Raw genomic sequence first — 16709 nt, 5'->3', positions numbered from 1 at the left:
TGCGTTGGTGTAGCAACTGGAATAAAGTCTGTATAAATTTAAACCTGAGGATCACAACAATTTGTGGAATTTGCCTACAATTAATTAGGAACCCTTCTCTCTGCACTGGAGGTTGAACCTGGTGGCCTGACCTTTTGCTGTGACCTTAGGCCAGATGGACCTCAATATCCTGTTCTGTAAAGTAAGAGATTTAGTCACTGTGAGGGAGTGGACACAACTCCAGACTGTACCAGGATCCTTGTTTTCCTCTGCATGCAATCCATCAGTCAACAGACATTTATTGAGCACCCACTGAGTATCCAGCTCTGTACTAGGTGCTAGGGATACACCTAGATTATCCTGTTTCCTTCCCTTTTAGAGCTTGCAGTCTCTTAACCTCTCAATTACACAAATGTATACGAAGTCATAGCTGCCATATGTTTAAGAGGTGTTTTGTGCTACAAGAACCAATAACGGAGAATTGATTAGTTAGATGAACTAAGGAAACAAGCACAGAGAAGCAACGATTTGCGCAACACAAGACCATCACAGAAACCCTTTCAAAAAACAACAAACAAAAACCCTTTGCGGTGAAGTAGGTGATAGCCTTTACAAACAGAAAAATGGAGGACCAGGAGGATTAAGTGACGCTCCCCAGGTCACACCACCAGCCAATAGCAATGGGGTCAGGTCATCCAAACTCTGGCGCTGCTGATGCTTTCTTTAGGCGAGGGCCAGGAACCGAACCGCACCTCGCAGGGGGCTCCTTTCTTCTGGTGGCACGGCCCTCCCTTCACCCTCCGAGATGGTTTTCCGATGTTCTCTGGCTCGCCTATCTCAGGTGAGGAGCAGGCGCCGAGGGAAGGCGTTGGACAGCGAAGCGACCCAGCCCGGGTGCGCGCGGGGAGCGCAACCTCGCTTTTTGTCACTGACCACTCAGTTCAGGGGCCCACCAGGCTCTCCCGGCTCCGTGGTCCCCATTGCGTGCTGCTAGCTGTGAGGTAAGGAGTTGGGAACCGGGAGAATCTCGACCCGCCTCGCCCGCGCAGCAGTCTAGCCCCGGGGCTAAAGGGCACTAGGCCCACGCAACCGTGGCCTGGCAAGAGGGCCCCCGGCCGCGCTCCCCAAACCTGCTCTGCGCGCGGTTTGCGCCCAGCGTCCTGCGGGAAGGCGGGCCCGCCCCGCTGTGCGCGCAGGCGCGCGCCGCGCGGGGCTCGGACCGCAGCCCGGCGCTGGGCGGCCGCACGCGGGCCTTGCAGGTAGGGACCCCGGGGTACGAGGCGCCGTGGCGCCCGGCCCCACCCCGCACGGCAGTGCAGGGGCCTGGGGCCCCCGGGCGTTGCTCCTCCCGAGCGCGTGGCGGGGTGCACGGGCCCGGGAGGAGGCTCGGGGAGCCGGCGTGCAAGGGGATCTGGGCGGTCGCGGGGCTCGAGGGCGAGGCGATCGCGTCCGCCGTGCTGTTGTTGGAGGCGATCCAGAGGGTGGGGAGGGAGGCGGCTTGGTTTTTAGACAAATGCAATCAATTAAGAGTTGTTCATTAATAAAAGAGAGGGCGTGGAGGGCGGGGGTTTGGTTTTAGGAAATGGGTCATTTGGCAAACTTTCTCTTTCCTACCGTTAATTTCCAATTTTTATAACGGAAAATTGAATTATTATTATTTTGCCATAAAGAGAAAGAATAAAAAAGAATTCCGCCATTTTGGCTTTTTAAAAAGTAACCGTTCTGCGGGGCTGGCGGATCAGTGACCGCCCCGCCCGCCGCCGTCTACACCAGTCCCTGGAGGACTCGGAAGGCGGGCGGCGGTCCCAACCCCGGAGCCCGCATCCATCCCTCCCGCGTTCCAGCCGCAGCTGCAGCAGGTGGGGGCGGGGCCGAGGCCCCAAGTTTGAGGCGCTCAATTTTGCTGGGGCTCTGAGTGTGTGTCGGGGGTTATCTGTCTGGGGCAATAGCGCCCCACCTTTCACACCTAGAGTGAGAGCATTTATTGAGCGTCTGTTGTATACGACGAGGCCTTGATGGGCAAGGGGTAGGGGACGTCTTGGCAGACAGACCAAGAGAAAATAAACACGGACACATTCACTCAATAAATATTTATTGAGCATCTGCTATGTGCCAGACACCAATTTGGGTTGGGGATCCAACGATTGTTTTAGGCCGGGTTCCCTGGAAACGAGACTCTGAGAAGGTTTGAGTGTAGATCTATTAGGGTGCCCTTGGTGTTATCACCTGTAGGAGAGGGAAGACAGCAGGGCGGTTGGGCGGAGAACCTTGAACTGCTGATGTAGTCTTAACAGAGGCCTCTGCCTGTCCCAAAGGAAGTTCTGGAGGGGAGATGGCTCTGCTGAGATGCCCTAGACGGAGGCAAGGGGGCAAGGCCTTTATACCTCGGGTCCAGGAGAGGGCACTTGGGCGAGGCAGCTCCCCTGGCTGAGGGCAATTCAGAGAGGAGATGACAGCTGAGGGCTGCCAGTGACAACCTTCACTGTATCCCCTCCTCTTCCAGCCTCTGAGAGACTCAGAAGGAGGAAACAGTACTCTAGCCCCTAGGGCAAGAATGTCTAAGCCATTTATGGGTTTTGGAAATCTGTGTTTCTTATGTTATTGACCACTCTTTACTCTCACCTCTTTTTCTTTCTTTTTAGAAATATTTATTTTTTCGGTTGCATCAGGTTTTAGTTATGGCACCAGGGTCTTTAGCTGGGGCATGTGAACTCTTTAGTTGCAGCTGTGTGGGAGCTAGTTCCCTGACCAGGGCTCGAACCTGGGCCTCCTGCGTTGGGAGCATGGAGTCTTAGCCACTGGGCCACCAGGGAAGTCCCCCCATCTCTCATTCATTCATTCACTATTTGTGAGTGCAGTCTCTGGATCAGGCTCTTTAATGCTTTGTTCTGTCTCCTGGAAGAAAGACAAGTTAATGCATAGATAGACTGTGGTGGAGAAGAGCACAGCAGAGAGAGCTGTGTGTTAACTTTGGGGGAATGTGGATTCTGGGCCTTTCAGAAAAGAGGTATCACTCAAGCTGGATCTTGAAGGATGATCAAGAATTTTCCAGACATAAGGGATGTGGAAATGGACCAAGCAGAAGAATCAGCACGTGCAGAGGCCACAGAAGTGGTGCTCTGAAGGTGTGACCAGACTGCAGCTGGGGAGTGGATGGATTCCTGGTGTCTGGCTCAGGCCTGGGAGCCACGTCAGATTGGTGGTGCTGCTTTGTGGACCTAGTGGGACAAAGATTATGCAAATGCTGTGTGAGCTGCAAATTTGGGGGTTGGGAGTGGTAGGAGAAGTGCATTCAAATCACAGAGAAAGTAGTTCCCAGGTCTCAGAAAAAGCTAACGGTCTAGCTGGGGAAAAACACAGTTGGTGCTGCTAGCCAGGAACCCACAGCCACATGCAATGGGTCTCAAACATCACAGGTGCCCTGGAGCCTCTTCCCTCCTGCGTTGTCAAGGACTTGTCTTCTAGAATTATTCTTTTCCCCCTGCTCTGTCAGTTTTTCCTTCTATAGGCTTATTTCCATCAGTTACAAATAGGCTGTATAGCACCTTCTATTTAAAAAAGCAAAATGGGGGACTTCCCTGGTAGTCCAGTGGGTACGACTCTGAGCTCCCAATGCAGGGGACCTGGGTTCGATTCCTGGTCAGGGAACTAGATCCCGCATGCTGCAACTAAGGCTAAAGATCCCGCATGCCACAACTTAGACCTGGCATAGTCAAATAAATTAATTAATTAAAATTTTTAAAAATAGTCTTAAAAAAGCAAAATGGAGACTTCCCTGGTGGTCCCAATGCAGGGGACCTGGGTTCCATCCCTGGTCAGGGAACTGGATCCCACATGCTGCAACTAAATAAATAAATATTAAAAAGCAAAACAAGGCTTCCCTGATGGCTCAGTGGTAAAGAATCTGCCTGCCAATACAGAAGACAAGGGTTTGATCCCTGGTCTGGAAAGATCCCACATGCTGCAGGGCAACTAAACCTGTGTACCACAACTACTAAGCCTGTGCTCTGGAGCCCCAAAGCCACAACTACTGAAGCTCCCAAAACTAGAGTCTGTGCTCTGCAGTAAAAGAAGGGAAGGGGCAGTGCAGACCCCCAACACTGCAACGAGAAGCCCAGACACTGCCCCTAGAGTAGCTCACACTAGCCATAACTAGAGAAGAGTCCCCAGCAACAAAGACCAAGCCCAGGAATAAATAAATAAAATTTTTAAATAAATAAAAAGCAAAACCAACATCCCTTCCTTGAGAACTCATCACTTTCCAAATATTATCCCCCACATCAATGTTCTTTGTATCACAACTCCTTGAAAGAGTTGTTAATCTATACTTCCTTTTCTCCCATCCCCCGACAAGGACCAGTTCTTACTGTTTCCCCATTAGCGTGCAGAGTCTCTAACAGAGGCCTTCATGTCTTCTGTTCACTACAAATTACATAGAAAAGTACCTGATACATACTAGATGCTCAATAAAAATTGAACTAATTGATGACTTCTCTCTGGAACCCATTCTGATCAGGTTTTTATGTCCACAGCTCCTCTGAAATGGTACTTGTCAAGATTTCTCATGATCTCCTTATTGCTAAAATAGTCGGCTCTCAGCCCTCATCTGACTTGATCTGCTAGTGGTATTAACACCATTGAGCAGTCCCACTTTCTAGAAACTTTCCTCCAGAAGCTCAGATGCTTCTGGATATTCTTTCATCTCTTTGCAGGCTCTTTCTGTCTCTGGCTAGATCTTCTTCCTCTTCCCACCCTATTTTGATGAGCTCCAAGGCTCCCACTTTTTTCTTTATACTCAGTTCTATGATTTTTCCCTGCCATCTGTACAGAATGGTTTTTAAATTTACATCTTCAGTCTCCACTTTATCCCTTACTTCTAGAATGTTGGCTTTGTAAGAGTACTTTCTCTTGTTTGAGACTATTCCCAGGACGTAAAAGGAGGATTCTGACTCCCAGTTGGTCCACCAGTGTCTGCTGGAAAAAGGACAGATACCTGGACAGAAGGGAAGTTCTCTCCTTAATAGACCTTGAGACAGAATGGAATTCTTTTCAGGAGTAACCACATTCACTCCTAATGACTGCCAAAGTTTTGAATAAAAAGATTATTTAAAAAGACTTAAAATGGTACAACTATGTCAGCTGTGCAGAGCAAAATAATTTGAATTTAAAGAATGCTATTTTATAATTTGTTTTAAAGGGGGAGTAGTAGGGAGAAGGAAATGGCAACCCACTCCAGTGTTCTTGCCTGGAGAATCCCAGGGACAGGGGAGCCTGGTGGGCTTCCGTCTATGGGGTCACACAGAGTCGGACACGACTGAAGTGACTTAGCAGCAGCAGCAGCAGCAGTAGGGAGAACAAATCGTGTGTGTGTTTGTGTGTGCATGCATGCACACGCACTCAATGGTGTCCAATTCTTTGGGACCCCACAGCCCACCAGGCTCCTCTGTCCATGGGATTTCCCAGGCAAAAATACGGGAGTGGGTTGCCATTTCCTCCTCCAGGGGAATTGAACCCACATCTTCTGCCTGTTTCTGCTGCATTGGCAAGCAGATACTTTACCACTTGAGCCACTTGAGAAGGGGGAACAAACCCTGGGTTTTTGTTTGTTTGTTTGTTTTTCCACGCTGAGCAGCTTGTGGATCTTAGTTCCCCGACCAGAGATTGACCCTAGGCCCATGACAGCAAAAGCACTGAGTTCTAACCGCTAGACCGCCAGGAAAGTCCCCAAACTTTGGTTTGAAAGTTGCCTTAATTAATCAGGTTATATCTCTAAGCCTTTGCCTACTTGAATATTCACTCTATATATACTATATGGGGTGTCCTGTGTATTTTAGGGAGGAAAAGCTGGAAGATATAATCAGTGCATAAGAACGGGAGGAGGGAGGAGTGGAGGGTGGGAAAGGCAGCAACCACTACAAGCTGATTTTCCCATTTTTACTGGAGCTGCCAAGCTCCTCAAAATTTCTGTTCAGAGGGAGTGAGTTGGTTTTTGTTGAAGGCCTGCTAGTATCAAGACTTTACATCTTTTTTCCATTTAATCTTCATCAGAGCCCTTTGAAATAAATACCATTATCCCCTTAATTTTACACATGAGGAAACTGAGGCTCAAGGAAAGAAAGCTACTTACTCAGAATCACAGGCATTTAAGTGGGGGGGGGGGGAGGGAGATCTGAGATTCAAACTGACTTAAGTCTAACTTAAGCCTGTATCTGTGTTCTTTCCTTTAACCTATATGCCAGAAGCCATTGTCAAACCCTGCTGACACCTTAAAGCAACCAAATATCACTTACTCATACACTGCTTTTTTTTTTTTGGCTATGCCTCACGGCTTGCAGAATCTTAGTTCCACAACCAGGGATCGAACACGGGTCCCCAGCAGTGGAAGCACAGGGAATTCCCTAAACTGTTTTTTATTAACAAGTTCAAATTAGTGAAATCCAACATAGCACCTGCTGCATGCCGGCGCATTCAAGGAGTTAAGTAAATGATAGGTATTAAGCATATTTATTATGTCACTAGGTCTTTTTTCCCATATATTTATATGTTCGACCCTTTATTAAATGTCTCTACTACCTTTGCTTTATTAAAGCAAAATCTTGCACTGCCTGCATTCTCATATATTATCTCTTTGCTCTTCAGATGATGGGGTTTTTATGTTTTTTGTTTTGTTTTTGTATGTGTGTGTGTGTGTTTGTTTTGCATGTGGGATATTAGTGCCCCCAACCAGGGATCAAACCTGTGCCCCCTGCAGTGGAAACTTGGAGTCCTAACCACCGGGCCACCAGAGAAGTCCCTCAACAGATGTTTGAGTGCCCACTCTTTGTTTAGGGTTGGAGGGAGTGGTGGGCAGGAGGCATAAAAGAACACCATAAGGAAAGATCATTTCCCAGGAAAATGACCTGTGTGAGTGAAGGAGAATCTGGTACTTGAAGGTTCTGAATCCCCAGAGGGAGAAGGAAGTGATTCTACTGGGGATGGAGGTGGAGGTTGAGAAAGAGGGGAGTTTGGACTTGGCCTGGGCTGTGCCATGAGATAGCTGACCAGATAGAACCTTGGCCCGAGACACTCCCCGAGACTCCCTAGAGAGTGCACAGCAGTTTACAAAGCATCTTCACATGTGCCCATCTTACAGGGATTGGGGGGGCGGGTGCCAGGGGGAGGTGCAGGGTCTGGCCAGAGCTCTCACCTGGGTGATCTGGATAGAGCCAGGAGCCAAACTTTATGCTGGGCTCCTAAAACACCTTACTTCCCTCATGAATGAGGATTTTCTCTGAGGGTGGGCAGCTCCTCCTCATGGAGGCCCCTTACCTCCCTGATCCCCTTGGGGGCTCTGTTCCCTTTGTAGGCCTACCAGGATGGAGGGTCATGCTGAAATGGAGATGCTGAGGACACTGAAGGGACCCTCTACAGGGGAGGTCAGCGTGCACCTGGTGGCCAGAGACAGCCCAGGCTCCGGCTCTCACCTGCCCGCTGCTGCCTTTATCATTCCAGGTGGGCCAAGCCAGGGGTCTGGAGGAAAAGGAGCATCCACATCCATGCCCAAGCAGATGTGGGTCCTGGGGAGGAGACGATACTTTTCACCTGCCTCCACACTTGCATGGCAGTGTTGGGGCAGGGTCGTCAGGCTCACCTGTGTCGTGTCTGTCCATGTATCTGTTCACAGCCAGCTCGGCCGCCCTGGGTCTGCCCAGCAGTGCTCTGGATGTGTCCTGCTTTCCGCGGGAGCCGATCCACGTGGGCACGCCGGAGCGAGCGGCCGGCAGCGTACCTGTCACAGCCACGGTTCTGCCGCAGTTGAGCACGGGGCCGGCGGCCAACCCGAGCGCCAGCACAGTGCGGCTCCTGGAGTGGACCGAGGCCGCGGCCCCGCCTTCGGGGAGTGGCCTGCGGGTCAGTAGCTGTGGGGATTGGCGGGGTCCGAGCCGCCGCTGTGGGCGGGGCCTATGGGCCCGGAGGCGGGGCCAGAGGCGGAAGATAGGAAAGCTGGCCGAGACGGAGGATTCTGGGGGCGGGGCTTGAGGGGAGAGGTCTGGGGCGGGGCTTGAGGGGAGGGGCCTGGGGGCGGGGCTTGAGGGGAGGGGCCTGGGGGCGGGGCTTGAAGTGCTGCGCTCCCACGACGAGACAGTTGGGGGTTTCTAGGGCCTGTCTTTACGGTGAATGAGCCTTGGAGGCGTGGCTTGCAGTGAGGCGGCGGGAGAGGGGACCATGCTGACTGGGGGTGGGTCAAGGGCCAGTTCAGGAGTCGTGCCCCTCTGACCCTTCCGCGCTGCAGTTCCGGATAAGCGAGTACGCGCCGCCGAACATGGTGGGAGCGGAGCAAGCCTCGAGCCCAGAGCTGCGGCGGGAAGGCGTGGCCGAGTACGAAGATGGCGAGGCCCCGGCGAGGGGTGGCGGCGCGGACCCCCAGCAGCCGGGTAGGAGCCCCAGGCCCGGAGCGGGGCCCCTGCAGAGGCCGGGAGAGCCCCGAACTCGCCGGGGAGCCGAAGACAGAGGCGTGGCCCGAGGGGGCGTGGCCCGGGTCCCGGCGGGTGTGCCCGGGCCGGCGGGTTGGTTTGGGGGCGGAGAAGGCTCTGGCGAGGGAGGCAGGGCTGTCCAGTGGGGGAAGTGGGGAACGGGACCGAGGTGGAGGCCCAGTGTGGGCTCTGAGGTGGGCGGAGCCTGAGTGTGGACGTGTTGGGTGGGCGGCCTGAGGTACCTTTGGTCTCCCCCAGCGGACCTCCCCCAGGACCCTCCGGAAGGTCCGCCTCAAGACCCACCAGAGGATGATGGTACCTGCCCGTGCCAGGCTTGTGGGCCTCAGCAAGGCGCTGGTCCAGATCCTAGTTCCTCCAATGATGGCTGCCCTCAGCGCTTCCAGGAGCGGTAACCCGGAGGGAATTAAGCCCCACTTCTCTGCCTTCTCCGGCACCAAGGCCCCACTCCTGTTCTGAGCTTTGAGGGGAGGTGGATGGTGCAGGGTGGGTGGTTCCTTCCCTCAGGCTGCCCATCCCTCAGGTCAGTCATAGTGGAGAACTCAGGCCAGAACAACTGCACCAGCGCTTCTGAGCTCCTCAAACCCGTGAAGAAGAGGAAGCACAGGGAATATCAGAGCCCATCCGAGGAGTCGGAGCCAGAGGCCATGGTAGGAAGTGGACAGCTGGGAGGGCAGGGGGAGGCTGGAGGCTATACCTCAATTCTCACCAGCCCCTCCATTAATCCAGATGGTGGGGCTGGGCCACAGAAGATGCATAACTCACTCATATTTGGGGGTCCTGTCTGGAGTCAGATCCTGTACTTGGTTGCAGGGAAATAAATCACTTTTGTGTTTTTCTAGAGCCCCCACCTCAGTCTATTGGCAGGGCTGTCACCTTGACATGAACCAGCACCCAAGTAGGTGTGCAAGCAAATGGAAAGATTCCTCACTGGGGCCCCATCTCTGGGCTAGAGGCCGTGGAGCACAGGGCAGGTATTTGTGTCCTCAGTTTCCCCACCTGGGAATGAGGAGAATTGTAATCAGGCTATGTAAACTAGGGGGTATGAGGCTGTGCCCATGTGATAAAGGGTTGTCTGCCAGAGCTGTCTTCCTGCTGGTAGCCTAGACGAATATCCACCTGTTGGGAGCAGAACACCATATGATTAGAGAACTAGGCATGGGTCAGGAACAGAGATAGGGGCTTCATGCCAACTCACAAAGTCAGGAAGCTGGGATCTGTTGCCTTCTACAGGAGAAGCAAGAAGAAGGAAAGGATCCAGAGGGACAACCCACCACTAACACCCCAGAAAGTGAGGAATGGAACAGCAGCCAGCCTGGTATGATGGCATGTGTGTATATATTCATGAGCTGTGTATATACACCTTTGGAGGTATGAAGCTGGGAGTGCAGGTTACCATTGTGATGGTGTATTGTACGTATATAGATGACCGTGAGTTAGCATGTATGTGTGTGTGTGTGTGACAGAGAGTGTGTGTGTTTGGTTTGTGCCATGGTATATGTATCTTCTTGAGGCTTATATCATGTGTTTGTTTATCCTCTATTATCCAGCGACTTAGCAGCAGCATCCAGTTGTGAGTAGGCCTCATGATATCCAAAGACTTGAGCAGACTTTAATGGCACCACATAGTATTGCTTCCCTGTGGTGGTGTGGGCAAGTCCATACTGGTCATTGGTCTGACCTTGCTATTTGGGCCTCCATTCTAATCCTTTGGTTCTAAGAAAAATGGGACAAAGATCATTAATAGCCATCTGTGGCCCTCAGACCTTCTGCATTACAATCTCCACTTTCTGTGACAGCAGCCAATTGGAGCCTAGTAGAGTTTATCAAACTCACCCAGAGACTGTGTAGCAATGTCTCTTTGCCTTCCTCAAAACTGAATCTCTTTTACTAGTCATTATATCCCTGGTCCTTAACCGAAAGGCTGGTGTGGAGTACACTCTCAATGAATGTTTGTTCAGTGGATGAATAAATGAGTTGTATGTTGGTGCTTCCTCTTAGACCATGGGTTAGTTGCATGAGTCACTGTCTTTCCTGTTCCTTAGAGAGCCAGAGAGTGAGGTCAGTTTTAGGACATCTTTCTCCCTTGATGAACCCATTGCCAGTCAGAGGAACCCAATCTGTGTCTAGGGCATCAAACTTTATAGTACCTATTCTATATTCTGCCTGTCTTAGCCAAACCATATTTTCATGGCTCTCTTTCTCACCCAAGGCTGTCACAAAGTCTTAGCTCTCATTAGTTTTTGTCCTCTTTTAATTAATTAATTAATTGACTGTACCAGGTCTTCATTGTGGCACAAAGGATCTTTGATCTTCATTGTGGCATGTGGGCTCTTTAGTCAAGTCATGCGAATTCTTAGTTAAGGCATGTGGAATCTAGTTCCCTCCCCAGGGATCAAACCCGGGCCCCCTGCTTTGGGAGCATGAAGTCTTAGCCACTGGACCACCAGGAAAGTTCTGGTTTATGTCCTCTTAAGTCTTAAATTGAGGTGGGAGTTAATATATCTAACTATATTATATTATCTAACTATAGATATGTAGAGATATTGGCTCCACTGCTCTGTCTTTCTTAAGAAACTACATTCTTAAACCAGCATGTTTTCTGCTGGGTCCTGTTGACCAGGTTGAAGTTATCTTTTGATTGGTACATTTCACCATCTCGACTGTGAACATTAATGTGTGGCATTAGTTTCTGGATATTTTCTCCTTTCTGCCTTTTTTCAAGGGAAGAAACCTTGTCATTAGACAGAAGTTTGCTCTTATGGCTAAAATCTTTTTCCACTCATTTTGGGGATCTTTCAGCAGAAGAATCTGGGAGTAGGAGTTGGCACGGCAGGGCTGCTTGCGTGTCCTGTATGTGCAGAGAATCTGTGTCTAACGTATCCATTTTTATCTACAGTTAATGCTTTATATATGTTTTTGTAAGAAATAGCTTTCTAATAGCTATATTGAGTTATAATTCACAAAACATGCAATCAACTCATTTGAGGTATACAATTCAGTGGTTTTTGGTCTATTCATGGACTTGTATAAACATTACCACAATCAATTTTAGAACAATTTCATCACTCCAGAAAGAAACCCTATACCCATTAACTGACATTCCCCCCAAACCACAAATTCCCCTCCAGCCTTAGTCAACCACCAATCTACTTTCTGTATATATGGATTTGCCTGTTCGAGATCATATAGCATGTGGTCTTTTGTGACTGGCTTCTTGCACTTAGCACAGTGTGTTCATAGTTTATCCATGTGGTACTGTGTATCAGTATTTCATCCATTTTTATTGCTGAATAATATTCCATTGTAGGAAATATCACCCTTTGTCAACTGATGAGTATGTGTGTTCTTTCCACTTTGGAGCTGTTATGAATATGCTGATATGAGCATCTGTGCACAAATTTCATCTGGCCATAAGTATTCATTTCTCTTGGGTATGTACATAGGAGTGGAATTGCTGGTTGCCAATAGCAAGGAGAGATAAGAAAGCCTTCCTCAGTGATCAGTGCAAAGAAATAGAGGAAAACAACAGAATAGGAAAGACTAGAGATCTTTTCAGGAAAATTAGAGATACCAAGGAAACATTTCATGCAAAGATGGGCTCGATAAAGGACAGAAATGGTATGGACCTAACAGAAGCAGAAGATATTAAGAAGAAGTGGCAAGAATGCACAGAAGAACTGTACAAAAAAGATCTTCACAACCCAGATAATCACGATGGTGTGACCACTCACCTGGAGCCAGACATCTTGGAATGTGAAGTCAAGTGGGCCTTAGAAAGCATCACTATGAACAAAGCTAGTGGAGGTGATGGAATTCCAGTTGAGCTATTTCAAATCCTGAAAGATGATGCTGTGAAAGTGCTGCACTCAATATGCCAGCAAATTTGGAAAACTCAGCAGTGGCCACAGGACTGGAAAAGGTCAGTTTTCATTCCAATCCCAAAGAAAGGCAATGCCAAAGAATGCTCAAACTACTGTACAGTTGCATTCATCTCACACGCTAGTAAAGTCATGCTCAAAATTCTCCAAGCCAGGCTTCAGCAATACGTGAACCGTGAACTTCCAGATGTTCAAGCTGGTTTTAGAAAAGGCAAAGGAACCAGAGATCAAATTGCCAACATCCGCTGGATCATGGAAAAAGCAAGAGAGTTCCAGAAAAACATCTATTTCTACTTCATTGACTATGCCAAAGCCTTTGACTGTGTGGATCACAATAAACTGGAAAATCCTGAAAGAGATGGGAATACCAGACCACCTGACCTGCCCATTGAGAAACCTATATGCAGGTCAGGAAGCAACAGTTAGAATTGGACATGGAACAACAGACTGGTTCCAAATAGGAAAAGGAGTACATCAAGGCTGTATATTGTCACACTGCTTATTTAACTTATATGCAGAATACATCATGAGAAAAGCTGGGCTGGAAGAAGCATAAGCTGGAATCAAGACTCCCGGGAGAAATATCAATAACCTCAGATATGCAGATGACACTACCCTTATAGCAGAAAGTGAAGAGGAACTAAAAAGCCTCTTGATGAAAGTGAAAGAGGAGAGTGAAAAAGTTAGCTTAAAGCTCAACATTCAGAAAACTAAGTTCATGGCATCTGGTCCCATCACTTCATGGGAAATAGATGGGGAAACAGTGGAAACAGTGTCAGACATTATTCTTTTGGGCTCCAAAATCACTGCAGATGGTGATTGCAGCCATGAAATTAAAAGACGCTTACTCCTTGGAAGGAAAGTTATGACCAACCTAGATAGCATATTAAAAAGCAGAGACAGAGACGCGAGAGACGCCCGGCTCCCGGCGGCGCAGACGCGAGAGACGCCCGGCTCCCGGCGGCGCAGACGCGAGAGACGCCCGGCTCCCGGCGGCGCAGACGCGAGAGACGCCCGGCTCCCGGCGGCGCAGACGCGAGAGACGCCCGGCTCCCGGCGGCGCAGACGCGAGAGACGCCCGGCTCCCGGCGGCGCAGACGCGAGAGACGCCCGGCTCCCGGCGGCGCAGACGCGAGAGACGCCCGGCTCCCGGCGGCGCAGACGCGAGAGACGCCCGGCTCCCGGCGGCGCAGACGCGAGAGACGCCCGGCTCCCGGCGGCGCAGACGCGAGAGACGCCCGGCTCCCGGCGGCGCAGACGCGAGAGACGCCCGGCTCCCGGCGGCGCAGACGCGAGAGACGCCCGGCTCCCGGCGGCGCAGACGCGAGAGACGCCCGGCTCCCGGCGCAACCGACCACGTGCAGAATCGTGGCTGAGAGGAGCTGCCCCGCACCCAGGGTTAGGGCGGTGGCCGTGAGGAGCTGTACCACGTCCAGGAGGCGGTGGCTGCTTGGGCACCGGAGGGCCGAGAGGAGCTGATCCACATTCAGAGCAGGAGGGGCGGCCTTGAGGAGATACCCCTCGTCCGAGGTAAGGTACAGCGGCTGCGCCTTGCTGGAGCAGCTGGGAAGAGGTACTCCACGATCAAGTGGAATATAAGAATCCAGTGTTCTGGGGAGGAAGGAACAAGATGGCGGAGGGATAAGACGGCGAGACCACTTTCTTCCCCACAAATTCATCAAAAGAACATTTGAATGCGGAGTAAAGTCCACAAAACAACTTCTGAATACTGGCAGAGGACATCAGGCTCCCAGAAAAGCAGCCATTGTCTTCTAAAGGAAAGAGAAGAAATCAAGCTCCACCCACCAGAACACCGACACATGCTTCCCTAACCAGGGAACCCGGACAAGTCACCCGTCCAACCCCACACACAGCGAAGAAACTACATAATAAAGAGAACTCCACAAACTGCAAGAAGAGGGAAAGGCCACCCCAAGCAAAGCAATATAAGCAAGATGAAGAGGCAGAGAAATACCCAGCAAGTAAAGGAACAAGATAATTGCCCACCAACACAAACAAAAGAAGAAGATATAGGGAATCTACCTGATAAAGAATTTCAAATTTTGATGGTGAAAATGATTCAAAATCTTGAAAGCAAAATGGAGTTACAGATAAATAACCTGGAGAAAAGGATTGAGAAGATGGAAGAAAGATTTAATAAGGACTTAGAAGAAATAAAAAAGAATCAATATACAATGAATAATGCAATAGATGAGATCAGAAACACTCTGGAGGGAACAAACAATAGAATAACAGAGGCAGAAGACAGGATTAGCGAACTAGAAGATAAAATTGTAGAAATAAATGAAACAGAGAGGAAAAAAGAAAAACGAATTAAAAGAAATGAGGACAATATTAGAGACCTCTGGGACAATGTTAAACGCTCCAACATTCGAATCATAGGAGTCCCAGAAGAAGAAGACAAAAAGAAAGACCATGAGAGAATACTTGAGGAGATAATAGTTGAAAACTTCCCTAAAATAGGGAAAGAAATAATCACCCAAGTCCAAGAAACCCAGAGAGTCCCCAACAGGATAAACCCAAGGCGAAATACTCCAAGACACATATTAATCAAATTAACAAAGATCAAACACAAAGAACAAATATTAAAAGCAGCAAGGGAAAAGCAGCAAATAACACATAAGGGGATTCCCATAAGGATAACAGCTGATCTTTCAACAGAAACTCTTCAGGCCAGAAGGGAGTGGCAAGACATACTTAAAGTGATGAAGGAAAATACCCTACAGCCCAGATTACTATACCCAGCAAGGATCTAATTCAAATATGAAGGAGAAATCAAAAGCTTTACAGACAAGCAAAAGCTGAGGGAATTCAGCATCACCAAACCAGCTCTCCAACAAATGCTAAAGGATCTTCTATAGACAGGAAACACAGAAAGAGTGTATAAACTTGAACCCAAAGCAATAAAGAAAATGGCTACGGGATCGTACTTATCAATAATTACCTTAAACGTAAATGGGTTGAAATTTTCAAAAAGGCTAGGAAACAATTCTCATAGCCATCAATAGTTCAGTGTTGAGTTCATGAATAGTTTTTAAAGTTTGGGACAAACTGTAGTATTTGCTATTTGAAGTACTATTTGTAATTGGCATATTACGATGTAACATTGGTCTTCATTTCCAACTTAAAACGCCTAAAAATGCCTAACAGATTTTTAGATTTGTGAATTTTAGTTGAAATATATTTTACGATGTTACTAAACCTGCAGAAATATTGAAATATTTCAGAGAACTTATTCACTGTACATTTAATTTATTTTATTTATAAAAGTTATGAACTGTAAAAAAAAATAAAATAAAAAGCAGAGACATTACTTTGCCAACAAGGTCCATCTAGTCAAGGCTATGGTTTATCCAGTGGTCATGTATGGATGTGAGAGTTGGACTGTGAAGAAAGCTGATCACCAAAGAATTGATGCTTTTGAACTGTGGTGTTGGAGAAGACTCTTGAGAGCCCCTTGGACTGCAAGGAGATCCAACCAGTCCATTCTAAAGGAGATCAGTCCTGGGTGTTCATTGGAGGGACTGATGCTAAAGCTGAAACTCCAATACTTTGGCCACCTCATGTGAAGAGTTGACTCATTGAAAAAGACCTTGATGCTGAGAGGGATTGGGGGCAGGAGGAGAAGGGGAAAAAAGAGGACCAGATGGTTGGATGGCATCACCGACTCAATGGACATGAGTCTGAGTGAATTCCGGGAGTTGGTGATGGACAGGGAGGCCTGGCGTACTGCGCTTCATGGGGTCGCAAAGAGTCGGACATGACTGAGCGACTGAACTGATGGTAACTGTATGTTTAGCCTCTTAAGGAACTGCTAGAATGTTTTCCAAAGTGGCCAAACCACCATATATTCCCACCAGTAGCATATGAAAGTTCCAGTTTATCCACATTCTCACCAAGGCTTGTTATAATTTGTCTTTTTTATTTTTAAAAAGGGTTTATTTAGCTGTCCTGACTTTTAATTGCAGCATATGGGATCTAGTTCCCTGTCCAGGGATTGAACCCAGGTGCCCTGCATTGGGAGCTCAGAGTCTTAGCCACTGGACCACCGGAGAAGTCCCTCTGTCTTTTATATTATAACCATCCTAGTGGGTATGAAGTTATAGCTCAGTGAGGTGGTTTTTTGGCTGTGCTGGGTCTGTTGGCTTTCTTTGGTTGCTGCAGGCAAGGCTACTCATTTTTGCGGTGCCTGGGCGTCTCACTGCAGTGGTTTCTTGTTTCAGAGCACAGGCTCTGGGCACTAAGACTTTAGTAATTGCAGCTTTCTAGCTCTAAAGAGCATAGGCTTCAGTAGTTGAGGCCCACGGGCTCAGTTGCCCTGGGACGTATGGAATCTCCCCCGATCAGGAACCTAACC

General features: G+C 48.9%; 1 protein-coding gene across 4 annotated transcripts in view; it reads left to right on the top strand.

Annotated features, from left to right (window-relative positions):
- The first annotated feature begins 1205 nt into the window (after positions 1–1205).
- The window catches only part of L3MBTL1 (L3MBTL histone methyl-lysine binding protein 1), a 36206-nt gene continuing 20702 nt past the window's right edge, over positions 1206–16709 (top strand). For all 4 annotated transcript variants that reach the window (XM_088843758.1, XM_088843760.1, XM_088843757.1 and 1 more), the window contains exons 1-7: positions 1206–1238; positions 7325–7470; positions 7643–7869; positions 8252–8393; positions 8691–8841; positions 8974–9100; positions 9684–9768. In XM_088843758.1, coding sequence (XP_088699884.1) covers positions 7335–7470; positions 7643–7869; positions 8252–8393; positions 8691–8841; positions 8974–9100; positions 9684–9768 — 868 coding nt within the window. In that variant the 5' untranslated portion in view covers positions 1206–1238; positions 7325–7334. The remainder of the gene's footprint in view (positions 1239–7324; positions 7471–7642; positions 7870–8251; positions 8394–8690; positions 8842–8973; positions 9101–9683; positions 9769–16709) is intronic.

Source organism: Moschus berezovskii, chromosome 15 (assembly GCF_049115385.1).
Source record: "Moschus berezovskii isolate FMDL1 chromosome 15, NW_MosBer_1.0, whole genome shotgun sequence".
Taxonomy (NCBI): Eukaryota; Metazoa; Chordata; class Mammalia; order Artiodactyla; family Moschidae; genus Moschus; species Moschus berezovskii.
The sequence above is the reverse complement of the archived record's forward strand: the minus strand, read 5'-3'. Positions and strand labels throughout refer to the sequence as shown.